Raw genomic sequence first — 17,532 nt, forward strand, 5'->3', positions numbered from 1 at the left:
CTAGCCCTTCTTCTCTGTAGAAGCAAAGAGAACGTCATAGTAGGATAGCATATGTAGTAACCGTACTGCCAAGTGTACTCATTCCTAAAGCTGCACTAACTACGTACCAGTGAAGGATTGTAGGAAAGCAAATCCGGTACTTGGAAGGACGATGGTGATCAGAACAACTTCTTTTAGTTGGGCACAAGCACTAGCATCAAATCCTCCAAAAAAAAGAAGCATACATCACCAGGGAATAATGCACAACCGAAAGAGAAGAACTTTCTTGTTTTAGAGAGGTAGGCGTTTGACTTTCCAGCCCAGCGCATATATACTCTCTCCGTTGCGCCTTGTGGAAGGAAAGCCAAGCACATATACGTTGTACGTCTGCAAACCAGAGACGAGCTGACGAGCCCACCCCATCCCACCCACCCCTCCCCACTTCAAACTTCAAGGTCGACCTCCTCCTCCTCCTCCTCCTCTTCTTCTTCTCTCTCGTCCATTGGCGAGGGCCACCATGAACGGCAAGGGCGGAGACGGTGGAGGAGGGCACGAGAGCGGCGGGAGCGACCACGACGACGACATGCGGAAGCCGCTGCTGGTGAACACGGGGAGCTGGTGGTACGCCATACGCAAGTCCCACGTCTCCGCCTTGCTCTGCACGCTCATCGTGGCGCTCGGCCCCATCCAGTTCGGCTTCACCGGCGGCTTCTCCTCGCCGACGCGGGACGCCATCACCCGCGACCTCAGCCTCTCCATCTCCGAGGTCATTCTCAATTCCATTGCCCGTCTTTGTTTGACTTCGCTGGCCTGGCCTGGAATCCTAGCTAGTGACTAACCGACGACGCTGGGCTACTTGCAGTTCTCGGTGTTCGGCTCGCTCTCCAACATCGGCGCCATGATGGGCGCCATCGCCAGCGGCCAGATGGTGGAGCACGTCGGCCACAAAGGGGTCAGATTTTCTTACCCAATAATACTAAACATACAAAGAGTTCTTTTTTACCTAGCCTGTCCGTTCTTTTTCTACGCAGTTAATGTTTGCCGCACGTACGTAGTATTTCATTGTGAGATCCACCCGTTTGCACCGTGTTTGCCTCTAGAGTCGCCGTAGATATTATTTTTCCTTGACCTGCTTGTCTTTTTCTAGGCATCTTTCGTTAGTTGTAACTTGTAAGCTGTATTTCATTGCGAGATCGACCGGTTTGCCACTTGTCCCCTCACATCACATTTAAGAAGGGTCGGTGTCAATCCTGTCTGTTGATGGGTGCTTCCATTCAACAGTGCAATCTTTTGAGCAATCGGTCTATTTTAACCATTTAAAGCAACAAAAAAATGGATAAGATTTCTCAATCTAGACAAACTTAATTAATCATTGTAACATCTCAGTGATGGAGGTTCTTATATATCAACAAAGATAAATTAGACAGCCAGCTGCCACCCACATCCCTCATGTAATATACTCCCTCCGTCCTAAATTACTTGTCACTGAAATAGATAAAATTGAGTATATCTAGAACTAAAATACATCTAGATACAGCAATTTCTTTGACAAGTATTTCAGGACGTAGGGAGTATGTTTGACAAGAGCATGGACGCGGCCGATTGGTTGGTCTAAGGCGGTATTTTATTTTTGAGGAAAACGGCAGAACTCTGCTGTGTATTTTTGTTGAGCAAGCACAAGAAACAAAAGGGTTGGCTACAGCATGTTGCTAGCTAGCATACAATAATACTCCCTCTGTCTTATAATATAAGAACGACTTTTACAATAGTGTAGTGTCAAAAACGATTTTATATTATAGGATGAAGGGAGTAGTATATAGTAAGTGTAAAATCAATCCTACAGCCGGAATATAGTAAGTGGTAGGTGGATATGGGCTGCTTCACCGACTATTGCTGACTTCCTGCAAAGAAAAAATGAATTATTGCTGAGGATGTTGCCGTCACCGGGGGGCGGCAGGTCGCTCGCCAAGAGAACGAGACGTCAAAACCACATTGTAGGCCACGATAGAATAGGGACGGCCCGAAATCGACGTGGCCGAACGGGCCACCACGCGCTGACGGAGCTGCACTGTTGCCGAAGCCGACGCCTTTGAGTGAATGAAATAATGAGAGAGAGAAGGAAGAAAGAGAGAGTTTTAGCACTTCTATAAATGAACATACGAATAACTAGTTGGCTAATCATTTTTATATGGACATAAACAACTATCTGGTTATATCTATGACTAGCATGTACATACGGAAGCCTATAGCGTCATGATGTGATATGATACTCCCTCAATTCCACAATGTAGTGCGCATGCGCTTTCCGAGATTTAAATTTAACCAACGAGACCGACTGCAGCGGGAGCAAAAATTATGCCATTGAATTCGTACTGAAAGAGTGAATTCAGTGGTATAGTTTTTGTTTCCGCCGTAGTTGGTCTTGTTGTTTAAATTTATGGTTAAATTTAAATCTCGGAAAGCGCGGACGCACTACATTGTGAAATGGAAGGAGTACTCAATAATGTCAATCGTGAGGCAGGTCAAGGAATAGAAAACAAAGCATCCGCCAAAAAAAAGAGCACAAAGTGTGGATTTGTTATTTATTTTTGCGAGAAGTTTTTCGTGAATATATTGGTACAAACATAAACAATACTGAGAGTCTGAGAGACAGCTAGCTAGTTGAAGAGGGAAAAAGCTATAAAATAGACATCGCGTATAAAGCTAGCAGCGCAAGTGCGCGGATCACCCATGTTGCGCAAGTTGAATAAGCTGTGGTTGAATAAAGTGGGTGGTACTCTCAAAAAAAAGGAATAAAGTGGGTGGAATTACATGTATGGGTGCAATTTCGCACATCAAAATCCGGACATTTCTCTTTCGCTAAAGTGAAATTATGGGCTCCAGAAGGTGGTGCTTTGCTTGCACCATCTGCTACGTTGGAGTTTGGCCTTTTGAGGTTCATGAGGTCGACACTTGTGTATGTTGAAAATCATGCGTATGTTACCACTAATAAAATTCTGTGGTCGACACTTGTGTATGCACTTAGTAGAGTCATTATCACCTTCTGGCACCCATATGTTTTGAAGAACACTCCAAAAGGAAAGGGGTTCAACCTTTATGTCTAGAGGACCCTCCATGGATATTTTTCCTTGGCCTGCTTGTCTTGTTGTAAGCAGCTACTGTTAGTTGTAAGCGGTATTTCATTGCGAGACCGACCGGTTTGCCACTTGTCTCCCCACAATTAAGAAGGGTCGATGTCAATCCTTTTTGTTGATCGATACTTTCATTCCATGTACTTTCTCTGTCACATAATGTAAGACGTTTTTTGACATTACACTAGTGTCAAAAAATGTTCTATATTATGGGACGGAAAGAGTAACAAACAACAGTGCAGTCTTTTGAGCAACCTATCAACCTTTACCACTTAAAGCAACAGAAAAGGTGGATGAGATTGCTCAATCTACACTTAATCATGTTAACATCTCAATGGCGGAGGTTCTTACCAACACAGATAAATTAGACAGCCAGCTGTCACCACATACCTCATGTGATATACGTTAGATCATGCAATATATTGTTATGTTAGATAAGGCCGGGCATAGACGCGGTCGGTCGGTCCAAGACGGTACTACCATATACTATATGTCGGGACTTTCTTCTTCTCGGCGTCACCGTCGACTGCACCAATGTCCAAAGCCAAGATGGTTTCACCGTCGACTGAAACAGAAGTGTGGCATCGCACACCCCACACCACAGCACACGTACTGTTGCAGCAGCTAGCTTGAATATATTATGGGCTGCTCTGCTGCAGCAGCTTGAATGAATTATTGCTGAGGGTGCTGCCATCACGTCAGGTCCGCACTCCACAGGTCGCTCGCCAAGAGGAGGAGACGTCAAAACCACATTTGTGCGATAGAATAGAGACCGGCCGTGAATCGACCTGGGCGAACGCACCGCCGCTCGCTACTGGAGTTGCACTGTTGCCGAAGGCGACGCGGTGCCGGTGAGTGGAGGAAATAATGATAGAAAGAGAGAGTTTTGACATTTTTAAAACATGAACGTACGAATAAGTAGTTAGTTAATCATTTTAAATCGTACATATAAATAAATAGCTAATTATCTATAACTAGCATGTACGTACTGAAGCCTATCGCGTCGTGATGCCATGTGACATTAAATAACGTCAATCATGATTCATGAGGGAGGTCAAGGATGACAACGCAAAGTTCGGATGCGAGGCATAATGTTTAGATTTATTTAATTCTTGGTGAAACATTTTTCATGAATATATTGGTGGAAACAAATTAAATAGTACCAAGAGATAGTAAGTTGAAGAGCGAAAAAAAAAACTATAGGATAGATATTGTGTAGTAAAGCTAGCAGCGCAAGTGCGCGGATCACCCATCTAGCTCAAGCTGAATAAGGTGTGGTTGAATAAAGTGGGTGGGATTTTGCACATCAAAAGCTGGACATTTTTCTTTTGCTAAAGTGAAACTATATATGGACTCCAGAAGGTGGTGCTTTGCTTGCACGATCTGTTGCATTGGAGTCTAACCCTTTGATGTTCATGAGGTCGAAACTTGTGTATGTAAAAAATCATGCGTATACTACCATTAATAAAATTCGGAATCTACTCCCACCTTGTATAAATGCAATCAAATCTGCCAAGTAGACAAAAATATGATTAACAAGATAATTAATAGGAGGGAGCAGAATTTGATGACTCCATAAACAAACGATATTAGGCACACATACCTAAGCGAAAACATAATTTACTGCCCACAACTAATTAATAGAGTTGATCAAAATCGGACGTCCTTCAATGGAGCTTGCCTTTCCAACGCCTCAAATGTTTCTCTAAGCACTCTAGGACATGTTCTCACACCGTATTAGTGAGACATCGATAATGGATTGAATTCCTAAATGTTTAATCAGGAATTGGCTTTGTGTGCAACCAATTAGGTCAGTGTGTTGTGCATCCGCCTCTTTAGCTTCTCTGAAACATAACGACTCGGTTTAATGGAAGTTAATCTAGAGACCTGACATTTGCTCAAATCTGAAAGCAAGAGTTTCAGATTCCTAGCCTCATCAAGGTCAATGTTCCATAAAAACAGGCATCTCATTGACTTTTAGCTTTTGAGGCTAGGATATCATTTGCATATGCTTTCGCATATGTACATGGGGATATCATTCTCATCCGTCGTAACTTATGAGATATCATCTGTTTGGGTCTCGCCGAGTGTGAAGTTCCCTCCATCTGAAGCCCCAAACAGAGACTTATAATATCCGGTGATATATCGTTTCAACTCCAACTCTGCCTGACCCACGATCTGTCTGGCATCCAGGTTAAAAATACGCTTCTTCCCATGTCGCCCATTGGTGACCATATGGAAACATGGTGTATTGTTATCACACTCAAAAAGGAATTGGGCTTTGGATCTTTGGTACCACTTGATTTGCTCTTTTCACAATAGACGTGCAATCTGCTCATTGGATTGATTTTTTATATCAATCTCCTGATGAGACAAAGTGCATGTCTCGGTGATGTTATCGATGCCATCAAGAATATTGGTAAGGTGCTGCTTTTTTTTACATACCACTGGTATGTTTCGCCCATCCAAATAGGAATTGCCTAGTAGCCACGGTTTAAAAATTCGATGAATAGGCGTCCGACAACGAAGTTAGAATAGGCGTCCGACAACGGCGGGCCTTCCCATACATTCTTAATTAAGTTTACAAAGTCATCCCGTTGTAACCATCCTAATTCAAATTTGAATGGCCGGGGAGTAGCAGGGGAGCTAGTAGAGTTAGAATCCGGAATGAAGGGCACATGGTCAGGAAGTGTCTCAATATGCTCCGGGGAGCATGTACAGTCACGAGAGAAAACTTTAATTTCCATTCTGTGCAATCGTCACAACATTGTCAGCCTAACATATGTTGCGCATAGATCATGGAAGAGCAACAAACATGCATGTGATTGCTTTCCCAGTTGGCCAATCGAAACCTGAAAACAATAGGAATGGTCAATGGTTGCCGGGAGGAGTGCATGTGGGTTATCGCAAGATAAGAGAGAGACCAGTCCATGTCTAAAATAAGGCTACCGGCGAGACCTGTAAGTAAGATCACACCGACTAACAAGAAAAATATATCAGATGCCAAAAATAAGGACCATCACTTAGACTCCAGCACATCCCTTCTCCTTGGAAGCAAGCAAGATCATGGCTTACCTGTCAAAAATAACAGAGACCATCGCGTACACTCTAGCCCATCTTCTCCGTAGAAGCAAAAAAATAATGATTGTACTAACAAGTGCACCCTAACTACTTACCAGTGAAGCATTGGGTATGAGATTGTAAGAAAGCAAATCCGGTGCTTGGAAGTAGTAGAAGGAAGGACTAGGACGATGTGATCAGAACGGGTTCTTGTACTCAACTAATTGTCCCATCAGGAGGGAGGGGGCGACCAGATTGTAAGAGAAATGGTTACTTGGTTAGTGGAATAATGCCTGCGGTGCAGAATAGCACGAGGATAACATGCCCAACCGAAAGACAAGACCTTACCCTAGGTAGGCTTTGACTTTTGAGCCCCGCAGCGCACATGTATTGTGTGGAAGGAAGCCAAGCAACCATACGTTGTACCTGTATACGTCTGCAAACAAGCTACCTAGCTAGAGACGGAAGAGCCCATCCCACCCCGACCACCTCTCCCCATTTCAAAGTCGACATCCTCTTCTTCCCCCTCCCTCCCCCTCTCTATCTTCCATCAGCCAGGGCCGCCATGAACGGCAAGGGCGGAGACGGCGGGAGCGACCACGACGACATGGACATGCGGAAGCCGCTGCTGGTGAACACGGGGAGCTGGTACAAGATGGGGTCGAGCCTCACGGCGGGGAGCTCCTCCATGGCCATCATCTGCGAGTCCCACGTCTCCGCCTTGCTCTGCACGCTCATCGTCGCGCTCGGCCCAATCCAGTTCGGCTTCACCGGCGGCTTCTCCTCCCCGACGCAGGACGCCATCACCCGCGACCTCGGCCTCTCCATCTCCGAGGTCATCATCATCCTTAATTCCATCGCCCGGCCGTCTTTGTTTACTCTAGTGCCATCTGTTGTTGTTGTCGCCGGCGGCCGGGCTTGGCCCTGGCCCAGGACCCAGTGGCTGACGCTGCGCTAGCTGCAGTTCTCGGTGTTCGGCTCGCTCTCCAACATCGGCGCCATGGTGGGCGCCATCGCCAGCGGCCAGATGGTGGAGCACGTCGGCCACAAAGGGGTCAGATTCTTTTTACTTACCGTGTCCGTCTTTTTCTACGCACGTAGTATTTCAAATTTTCAATGCGAGATCGTCCTGTTTGTCTCAAACAAGTTAAGAACAAACCTAGCAGAGTCGCCGTATATGCCTCGGTCTTCATAATACTCCTTTCGTCTGAAAAAACTTATCCCAAAGTTGTCCTTCAAATGAATGTATCTAGCACTAACTTTGTGCTAGATACATCCATTTTAAGGACAAGTTTGGGACAAGTTTTTTCATCTTTTACTATTAGATATATCCATTTAAGAAACAAATTTTTTCAGACGGAAGGAGTACTAACTACTAATATGAAGTTTCGAGGGGAGCAAATAACAACGCCCTCTCAACACGTATTATCATGAAAAAATGGCGGAAGGACGCTCGCACCCATTTGTTTCGAAGGACGCTCCGAAAAGAGGCGTGTTCAACCTTGGTATTTAGAGCATGCTCCATAGATATTTTTCCTTGGCCTGTTTTCTACGCAGCCATAGTATTGTTGGTCGCAGGCAGTATCCATTGCGAGATTGACCGGTTTGCGACTTGTCCCCTCAAAATTAAAGAAGGGTCAATGTCATTCCCTTTAGTTGATAGATACTCCCATCCCATGTACTAGTACTAGTAGTAACAAATAGCAATACACTCTTGCGGGCAATCCATCTAGGAGTACGTATTTTTTACCATTTAGAGCAGCAGCAGAAATAACAAAATGGATGAGATCTATCATGCTAACGGCGGAGATTCTTATATCAATCAACAACCCAAATAAATTATGTCTTGTGGGCATCACCGTCGCCTAGTTCCGTGTCCAAGACGGTCTCACGAGCTGCACCGGAAACACGAGTGTGGCATGCATGCGTACGCGCGCCCCACACCAAACACGAGTGTGGCATGCATGCGTACGCGCGCCCCACACGTACTGCTGCAGCATGTTACTACCACTGGGCTCCCAATTAATCCCACACCCTACTGTGCTGCACTAGCTGGTAGATACTATTCTTTCCGTTCCTAAATATTTGTCTTTTTAGAGATTTTAAATGAATATCATATACGGATGTACATAGACATATTTTAGGGTGTAGATTCACTCATTTTGCTCCGCATGTAGTCACTTGTTAAAATCTGTAGAAAGGCAAATATTTAGGAACGAAGGGAGTAGTAGGTTGCTGCAGCGCCAATGATTATTCCTCCTAAAAAAAATTAGTTGAATTATTGCCTGAGGAGGATGTCAATCACTGAGGATCCGCAGTGTACGGTGGAGTAGGACGGGCCGAGATCGACATGCATGGGCGACTTGGCCGGCCAGCGGCCACCGCTGCCGGAGTTGCACTGTTGCCGACGGCGACGCGGTGAGGGAAGGAAATAATGCATTTAAAAAATGAAAATACATACGTACAAACAACCATAGTTGGTTATATCTAGTACAGCTTTTAGCATTTTTAATGAACATAGTACAAGCAACTGGTTGGTTATATAATTAAGGTGCGGGCCATAATGTTCAGATTTAATTCTTGGCCAAGCATTTCTCATGAAATGATTGGTGGAGACATAAGCAGGTGATAGTACCAAGTTGCAGAGAAAAAAAAACTAGAAAATGGAGAAAGGGCTTTTGTTCTCAGAAATGCTAAAAATCTGACATTGGATTTTTAGACGACCAGATTTGCCATGCGAAAACAGATAATATTCACATACTTGTGTGTACGACTTCCATGTTCTTACAGTAAAAATTGCCATGCAGCGTGAAAAACTGACCAGAAAATTATCATGCTGCAGCGATTAATTGCCATGTGTTCGATCGGGATACAACGTACCTGGTCATAGCCTTTCGTTAGATTTCTATTGAAGTCCTTTGTTCTCGATGCTATCCCTATCCATAAGAGCCTACCCGCAACCCAACTTGGTAAGTCTAATCGTGCAAGTGGGAGGAATTTTGCACATCAAAAGTTGGCCACTTTTCCTTTGGCTAAAGCGAGATTATGGGCTCCACAAGGTGGTCATTTGCTTCCACGATCCGCTACATGAGTTTCACCTGTAATTAGGTTCATGAGGTTAACACTTATGTATGCTGAAAATCATGTGTAAGCTACTCCCTCCGTCTCATAATATAAGAATATTTTTGTCACTAGTATAGTGTTAAAAACGTTCTTATATTTTGGGACAAAGGGAGTACTACGGAGTACTAAATAAAATTAAGAATCTACTCAATGATAAGGGTGACATAGATGGGTCTACCACAATTAATATAGCATACATAAAAAACAAAACTAGCATGCCATCTACAACTAGATAAGCCTAGTTTAAAAAAAACTAGACAACAACCATATCGCATACAAAATAATCAGTCGCAAGTTGGAATTTCTTATGATGGTGTGGTTGAGGAAGCAGTGGATGAAGACGAAGCTGAGTAAGAAGATGGAGTAGTAGTGCCGAGCACTTTCTATGACTTGGCTACCCATGTAGACTGCCGATCGTCAGCTAACATCCAGAGTCTACTGTTGTGTCCTCGTCTTCCTTGAGGGAGATGAGCACAGTGAGAGCGATGTTGGTTCATGGATGTGAATGAGGCGAGTCTCTCAGTAAAAAGATAGTAAAAAGATGTGGAGACACTTTTGCTGTAACAACTCTCTAGCAGCACGATTTTACTTGCCTAAGTTTTAGTAACTGCCCCGGAGACTTCTTCGTGTGTGCTACGTAATAATCATATGAGGGCATGCGTGTTTATGCAATCATTAGTATGCGTGACAATTTATATGTGGGTAAAGCAAAACGATGACCTCAAAAAGGATTTGCTGGCAGTTAGCAATAGCCGCACATCGCAAGGCTGGACTAAACTTCCCCTATGCCAAAATTCCGCAAGCACACCTTTGACTTCAAACCGTGCATCTAACGGTATATGTATCATACTGCAGTCAAGGATTGGAATAAATAGACGAAGGTCTTTCATTGTTGGTGGAGTATTTCGCAGAAAACCATTACAATTGGGGTCGCCTTTGTACAAAACCTTAATTGACTATCATCTTTTTTTCAAAAAAAATATCAATTTGCAGACTTTGTGCTTCAGAAACGGCGTCATAGAGCAGTTAGCGAGACATTGATGCTTCTACGGGAAAAAACTATAGTTGGGCATGGCAATCTCTTTTTGGCAGAAAAATGTAACCGGTGGTTTTATGCAAAATCCACCCTAAATGTGCAGTTTTTTTCCTCAAAATACCCCCCAACCAGAAATTGAATCATTTGATAATTTGCCCCTTTCAAAATGACTGGGGTTCGGATCCACCCTTCACTGACAGAATCCCAGGACAAGGACGACGTGGTCGCCGCTGGCGATGCAGTGCGGGGCAGGAACCGCAGGATTGCTCCTCCTGACAGCAGCCAGCCACAGCCGCTCCACCGCTCGTGTGCCGGAGCTCGCTGCGGTGACGAGGGGGCGTGATTTCCGCTCAGCAGGATGCCCTCGTCCGGGTGTCACCCGGTGTCCCTCCCAGGCGCTGGCGCGCACGCGAGCTGTTCGTGAGAATGCCTAACGGCTATCTGGCCTTGGCCGTCGTCGCCCCTTGCGTCAGAAAGAACATCACACACCACAGACCGTTCAGTGAGCAATCAGTGCTTCTTGCAAAAAGGATTATGGTAGACCGGTGGTTTTTCGCCCGAAAAATTAAAGTTCTTTTCTGCAAAGTCGATCCCAGTCGCGCTGGTTTATTGCTAAATTCTCTTATTGCCGTGTTAAACTTCAGTATGTTGGTCGTATCTTCGCAATGTTTCAGTAGCTGACCGAACTAATGATCTTCTCTTGAGCTCTAACAAAGCTTGTGAATTGATTTTTCAGGCGTTGATGATCGCTGCTGTTCCTAACATCCTCGGCTGGCTCGCCATCTCCTTGGCAAAAGTACGACAATGCCTTTTTTCCTGACCTTAGTTTCACCGTTTGCTGCTTCTGAACTTGACACTTGTTGGTGTTTGTTTTACAGGACACTACGTTTCTGTATACGGGGCGATTGCTTGAAGGATTTGGTGTTGGTATCATATCCTACACGGTTCGTTTAACAGCACTCTGTGCCTGCTTATTCTTTGCATACAAGATCTATGCACGCAATCTATCTGCTTATACAGGATGTCACTATTGTGGGAGCAAAGTTGCTCATCCCATTGTGGGCTAGTTAACATGCTTAGTCTTGATCTGTGATTTATACAGGTGCCTGTATACATAGCAGAGATTTCTCCTCGTAACAAGAGGGGCGCTCTAGGCTGTGTGAACCCGGTAGGCCTATCCTCCCAAGGATCTTGTCTTATTCTCACAAAGACCTATTAGCTTGTCTATGCTGGAGTGGACTCATTGTTCTTTTGTTCATTCTGCAGTTGTCTGTAACACTTGGGATGGTGTTGGCCTATGTGCTCGGCATGCTTGTTCCTTGGAGGATGCTTGCGCTGATAGGTAACATGGCTAAGTGCCGACGTGTTACTGAACTTTGTTGTTTTCACTCTCAGTTTTCACTTAACCTCTAATATTGAGGCTAAAAATATCGGTAACAGTAAATGCCATGTTGACAAATATGACTAGAATTCGTAGATATCTAGGCAAACATTTCCGTTTAAGCTTTTGAAGGAAAAGTTACTGTGTCAGTAATCTATGCTGATTTCGCTAGTACTTTATGGGCTTAAACGAATGTGTATGCTTCTGGTTTCTGAACCTCTGACTATTTCTGATTCAAATCTCTGGGCTGTCTTTCTTCTAGGAACCTTGCCATGCACAATATTGATACCTGGCCTACTCTTCATTCCAGAATCTCCAAGATGGCTGGTCTGTATACGCAAATGTATACAAAGTGCTGCATCATTCTGAATTTTTTATTAACCACTCATGTGCATCAATCTCCAGGCAAAGATGAACAAGATGGATGATTTCGAAGCCTCTTTACAAGTTTTGAGAGGATCTGAGACCGACATCACCTCAGAAGTGAATGATATAAAGGCAAGCACCTGCCTTTTTTTTCTAGACTAACTAACTACAAATCTTTCTATGTGATCACCAATGTTTGCTTTAACATTATGCAGACAGCGGTAGCATCAGCAAACAAAATGACGGCAATTCGTTTCCAAGAGTTAAACCAAAAGAAATTCCGCATGCCCTTGATAGTAATTTCCTTGACTCGCTGTTTTATTTCATACCAAAATTCGCAATTGCATTTTGTAATCGTGATTGTGGTGCCACTTGGCAGCTAGGAATTGGCCTGCTTGTACTACAACAGCTAAGTGGGATCAACGCCATACTGTTTTATGCAGGCAGCATCTTCAAAGCTGCAGGCAAGCTGTACAATTTGGTCATTAAATTTCCTTCAGTGCAATATTATGGTGTTATATTATAGTCAATTTTAGCTTCTATATTTAACATGAAAAGCTCTTCAGGTCTTACAAACAGCAACTTGGCCGCATGTGGACTTGGAGCTATTGCGGTGCGTAACTTGATATATATCTTTTCTTGTCTCTTAGTAGTTCACATTAAGATGCTGACAGCATTTATAATCAGCTTCTTGCCACTGGAGCTACAACCTGGTTGCTAGACAGAGCTGGCCGACGGATCCTACTTATTGTAACTTTCCTCCTCTCTTTGAAACCAGTTTGTTACTGTAGTTGTCTGTAACTACTCCCTCCATCCCAAAATTCTTGTCTTACATTTGTCTAGATACGGATGTACCTAATACTAAAACATGACTTGATACATCCGCATTTGGACAAATCTAAGACAAGAATTTTGGGACGGAGGGAGTATAATTTAGCTCTCACTTCAACTTCCAGATCTCTTCTGCTGGGATGACCCTAAGCCTTCTTGCAATTGCCGTCATATTTTTTCTCAAGGTATGTTCAGGTTTCTTTACTATAGGATACCGGTATAAATAAAATACATAATACATACACCACACCCTTATAATAGTCTATTAAGTGGATCGGGGTTTTATCTTTTTGATTGGTGATATTATCACCAGGCCTCTTCTGCCGAATATTTTTCTTATATTATCATCATTTATGTGTTCCAGGACAACGTTCCGCAAGATTCTGACATGTATTACATATTAAGCATGGTCTCCTTGTTTGCTATTGTGGTATGTCCATCCGCCAACTAGATTGTTTGGTCTGAAAATTTACATAGCAAATCCACGAGCTGTGCCTGCGATATTAACCTGACACTTGTTCAGGCTTATGTGATCACCTTCTCCTTCGGTATGGGTGCCATTCCATGGGTCATAATGTCTGAGGTAATATAGTGAATCTGCACACTGCGTATAGAACCATAGCTCATAATTAATGTGGTTTAGGCATGTCACTGGTGCATTCACATAACCATACTGCTGGACTTTTTATGTGTTTGTAGATCCTGCCGGTTAGCATCAAGAGCCTGGCGGGAAGCTTCGCAACGCTCGCCAACTGGCTGACCTCCTTTGGGATAACAATGACAGCAAACTTGCTGCTCAGCTGGAGTGCTGGAGGTTCACACTGATCTTCCACTCTTCCCTCGAGTAGGATTATGGACCCACGGATCTGACGGAGATCATTTCTGTTTGTTTACGATCTCGACAGGCACCTTTGCGTGCTACACGCTCGTGAGCTCTTTCACGCTCATGTTCATCATCCTCTGGGTGCCGGAGACCAAGGGAAGAACTCTCGAGGAGATACAGTGGTCGTTCCGGTGAGCTCAGTCGGTAGTTTTCGCGGTATATGTCGGAATTATTCTTCAAGCCGGGCATCGTCTTCTTTTTACTAGTCCGATTGCTCGAAGAAGGCCAATTATACAAAAGAAAAGAAAAACTTTGTCGTCTGTATATTCCTGTACAGCCATTGTTTCAGATGACTCTGTAAAGGGGGCATGTAATTATTATGCTCTGTTTTCTTCTCTGGGTTCCGTGCTGGCGCAGCTGGTGGTCAGCTCCCACTGTGATATACCATGTAAAAGAAATAAAACATTGACTAACAAGAAAATGTCATATGCCTTAGATAAGGACCTTTATGCGGACGTGGAGTTTCTGCACCCGAGCTCATATGAGCTCGGGTGAACAGTAAAATCGAACAAAAATCGAAAAAAATTCAAAAATTTCCAAATTTTTTTGGTAGAAACATTGACAAAAGTTTTAAGTGCTTGCAAAAATTCGTCATGAAATCACATTTCTAGAAGGCGTGGCAAAAAAAACAAAATCGGTACTCTGAAAATGCTACTTTCAAAAGCATTTTGGAGGCTGAATTTATTTTTTTTGCCACGCCTTACAGGAATGTGATTTCATGATGAATTTTTGCAAGCACTTAGAACTTTTGTCAATGTTTCTCTGAGAATTTTTTTGGAATTTTTTGAATTTTATTTTATTTTTTTTCGATTTTACTGTTCACCGAGCTCAAATGAGCTCGGGAGCAGAAAGGCACTTTCGCCTTCATGCCTTCATTTTCCGTAGAAGCAAGTGAGACCACCCGGTGCACTCTATCCCTTCCTTCTCCGTAGAAGCAAGAGAGCACTGCTATATAATATTACCTCTATTCCGGCGCTCGAGATCCGCATCCATCTAGCTTGGTACATTTAGAGTAGTTTTAACTAAGTTTGATATAATATATCTGAATCTAAGTATAAATGGTTTGAATCCGGAAACAAAGTGGGGGCGAGCATTAGGGGTGTCCGCGGAAAAAATGGGGGTGTCCGTTTTGGGGATAGCCTTGAAGATGCCCTTAGCCTACAATTGATCCTACACAATGCGCAGCAATAAATATACCGTTGAAGCTTCAATGGATGCCGATGATGTTAACATGGACGATCACTGAGGGTCCGCAGGTCGCTCGCCAAGAGAACAAGGCACCAAGCCACAATGTATGGGGTGATGGTAAAATAGATACAAGTGGAGATCGACAACGGCGAAATGGTGACTATTGGCTGAGTTCCACGGTATATGAAGGCAATGGGGGAGACCTCCATGTGAGAGTTTTAATCATATTTTCTTTGACATCGATTGGCCCCCTCAGTGGGCACTTGGCGGCGTTGGTGACCTTGTTGATGCCGCTTGGTGTGCTTTGATCTACTCGTGTATATGGGGTATGTCCGGTTGCATCGTGATGTCCACGTTAGGACTATGAGCATGTGCGGTTATTGAGGCAAGATGCTCTGGTTTGGCTCATGCACTTTTTCCTTGAAAGTGGGGGTCGCAGTACATGACGACTCAAGTTTGGTGTTGCTTTTGAACACAGGGTCTCGATCTCTGGAGTTAAACTCTAGGCGTGCCTAGCTCTGGTTGTTCGTAGTGCTTCACATCATTTCCTTCTCAAAGGCATTGTCTAGAGTTTGCTCGAACTCCCTCTTCAGGCTGAAAACATCATGATGCAGCCTTCATGGTTGGATCTGGCCATGGTAGCGCTCACATGTTATTCCTTTCTTGAAGGCGTCGTTGTTGAAGCGCTTTTCTCATAGTCCGTATGCTATCATCGGTGGTGGTTTACGTTGATGGTTGTTACTGTGTGTTGGAGTTCACTTTGATATGAGTATCGGAGGTCTCATGTTTCTATTTCCTTTGTGTGTTTTAGTGTTGGTAGTTGCTAAAAATATGTGTAGGATATGGTGTCAACTAACCCCACAACTTTTCTATTGCACCCCTTTGGTTTTCTAAATTTCTATATTAATCCTTGCAACTTCAGATTGATGCCACAACTTACAAATGACCCTACAGATTTCTTTCTGGTGCTGCCACTGGGTGTTGGCTTTGTGTCTGTCATGTAGTCTGGTTCTCCTTTGCAAGTAGATGAGCCTAAGGCAAAAATATTCTTATAATCCCGAGCTCAAATGCTCCTGCTATGAACAATGAAATCAAGAATAGATAGGAAGACAATTAACTTTGTTCATGCGTGCAAAATTTCCCAATGAAATCATATTCATGGAGGTCTAGCTGGACCAAAATAACAATACAGTACTCCAAAATGCTTTCAAAACTCGTCTTTTTGGAGCATCTTTTTGTTGTTACCCAGAGCATTAGGAATGTTTTCTCTTCACGAAAATTTGCACGTATGTAGAACATTCAACAATGTTTGTTGTAAAAAAAATAATCCATTTTTTGAATATTTTTTTTGTTGATTTTACTGTTCATGAGGGTGCATTTGAGCTCGAGAATAGAATCTCTATGTCCAACATAAGGATGAAAAATGAACTCCCCACTAAACAACATGGTCAGTGTATGGACGGCCCAAACATAAGTTGGGCATAGATCATGGAGAAAACATGCATATGGTTGCTTTTTCAACTGGGTAATCAAAATCTAGAAACTATGGGAATGGTCAATGATGGTTGCCAGGAGAAGTCCATTTGGGTTCTCACAGGATAGAGATAAGTCCATTCATGGCCATTATTAATTTATGAAACTCCATATTAATGCAAATTTCTTCCCACGTCCGTCTGTGGACAGGGGACCAGTCCGCAGATATGGATATTGAAGGGCGACATCCAACCGTATCATGTATATATCTGTCAGTGAATTCAAATTCAAATGTACTCCGACCCGATCCACACAGCGCATAGAATCACATGCCCGGTCATAATTAAAAAGCGGCAAATATGCTTAGTTTTTCCATGCCTGAATCCAAAAGAATATCAGTCTGACAGTTAGTGCATTTCTGCCCTGCCGGGCCAGCAATCCCATCTAGCTGCTCCCCGATCAAGGAGGTGTTGTCGCCGCCACATAAGCATCCTCCATGTCTGCCTCTGCCGCGTCCTAATAGTCAGCCACTGCCAATGCATCTTTTTGCCGTTGCAACATCTGGAAGAGGACGAATTGCACGATCATTCTTGCGTCGGCATACAAAGAGTCGACATTCAAGGTCAACATCTTGGTGTCCTCTACATAGGCGGTGATCTTCACCCTCTTTTCCTCGAACGCGGCCTTCCTCTCTTCCATCATGGTCTGATGTCTACTATGCAACCTTTCTTCTTGTAGACATTGTTGGGCCTCCAAGTACAGAGTTCTGTAGGACATTAGCAAATTTTCTTTAAGTGGATGGCCTAAGGTTTATCAATCCGCGGGAGGCGTAGGATGAAGATGGTCTCTCTCAAACAACCCTGCAACCAAATAACAAAGAGTCTCTTTTGTCCCAACACACCCAATACAATGGTAAATTGTATAGGTGCAATAGTTCGTCAAAGAGATGGTTATACAAGTGCAATATGAATGGTAGATATAGATTTTTGTAATCTGAAATTATAAAAACAGCAAGGTAGCAAGTAACAAAAGTGAGCGAAAACGGTATTGCAATGCTTGGAAACAAGGCCTAGGATGCATA

The 17,532-nt window shown here is 43.6% G+C and overlaps 1 protein-coding gene across 3 annotated transcripts; it reads left to right on the plus strand.

Moving 5' to 3' along the window:
- Positions 1-383: 383 nt before the first annotated feature.
- Positions 384-14,127, plus strand: LOC123093710 (sugar transporter ERD6-like 4). Of its 3 annotated transcripts, XM_044515728.1 has the most exons (18): positions 482-580; positions 6,793-7,005; positions 7,135-7,224; positions 11,066-11,125; positions 11,208-11,273; positions 11,432-11,497; positions 11,596-11,671; positions 11,973-12,037; positions 12,116-12,208; positions 12,292-12,372; positions 12,456-12,540; positions 12,643-12,689; positions 12,764-12,826; positions 13,033-13,092; positions 13,272-13,337; positions 13,431-13,490; positions 13,607-13,721; positions 13,813-14,127. In XM_044515728.1, the coding sequence occupies exons 1-18, from the start codon at positions 497-499 to the stop codon at positions 13,923-13,925; spliced, it is 1,503 nt and encodes a 500-aa protein (XP_044371663.1). In that variant the 5' UTR covers positions 482-496; the 3' UTR covers positions 13,926-14,127. The 3 variants fall into 3 exon arrangements, with proteins under 3 accessions (XP_044371662.1, XP_044371663.1, XP_044371661.1); XM_044515727.1 differs by lacking the exons at positions 6,793-7,005; positions 7,135-7,224 and adding an exon at positions 842-931 and having other exon boundaries at positions 384-745; XM_044515726.1 differs by lacking the exon at positions 482-580 and having other exon boundaries at positions 1,060-7,005.
- Positions 14,128-17,532: the final 3,405 nt, after the last annotated feature.

This window comes from Triticum aestivum, chromosome 4B (genome assembly GCF_018294505.1).
Source record: "Triticum aestivum cultivar Chinese Spring chromosome 4B, IWGSC CS RefSeq v2.1, whole genome shotgun sequence".
Lineage (NCBI taxonomy): Eukaryota > Viridiplantae > Streptophyta > Magnoliopsida > Poales > Poaceae > Triticum > Triticum aestivum.

Excerpts from the sequence above, each read along its gene's own strand:
- LOC123093710 (XM_044515726.1), top strand. The coding sequence starts at position 6,556 with ATGTATTGTGTGGAAGGAAGCCAAGCAACCATACGTTGTACCTGTATA. Across the intron at positions 11,498-11,595 it reads CTCTAGGCTGTGTGAACCCG|TTGTCTGTAACACTTGGGAT; the intron begins GTAGGCCTATCC and ends TTCATTCTGCAG. Across the intron at positions 12,209-12,291 it reads CAGAAGTGAATGATATAAAG|ACAGCGGTAGCATCAGCAAA; the intron begins GCAAGCACCTGC and ends AACATTATGCAG.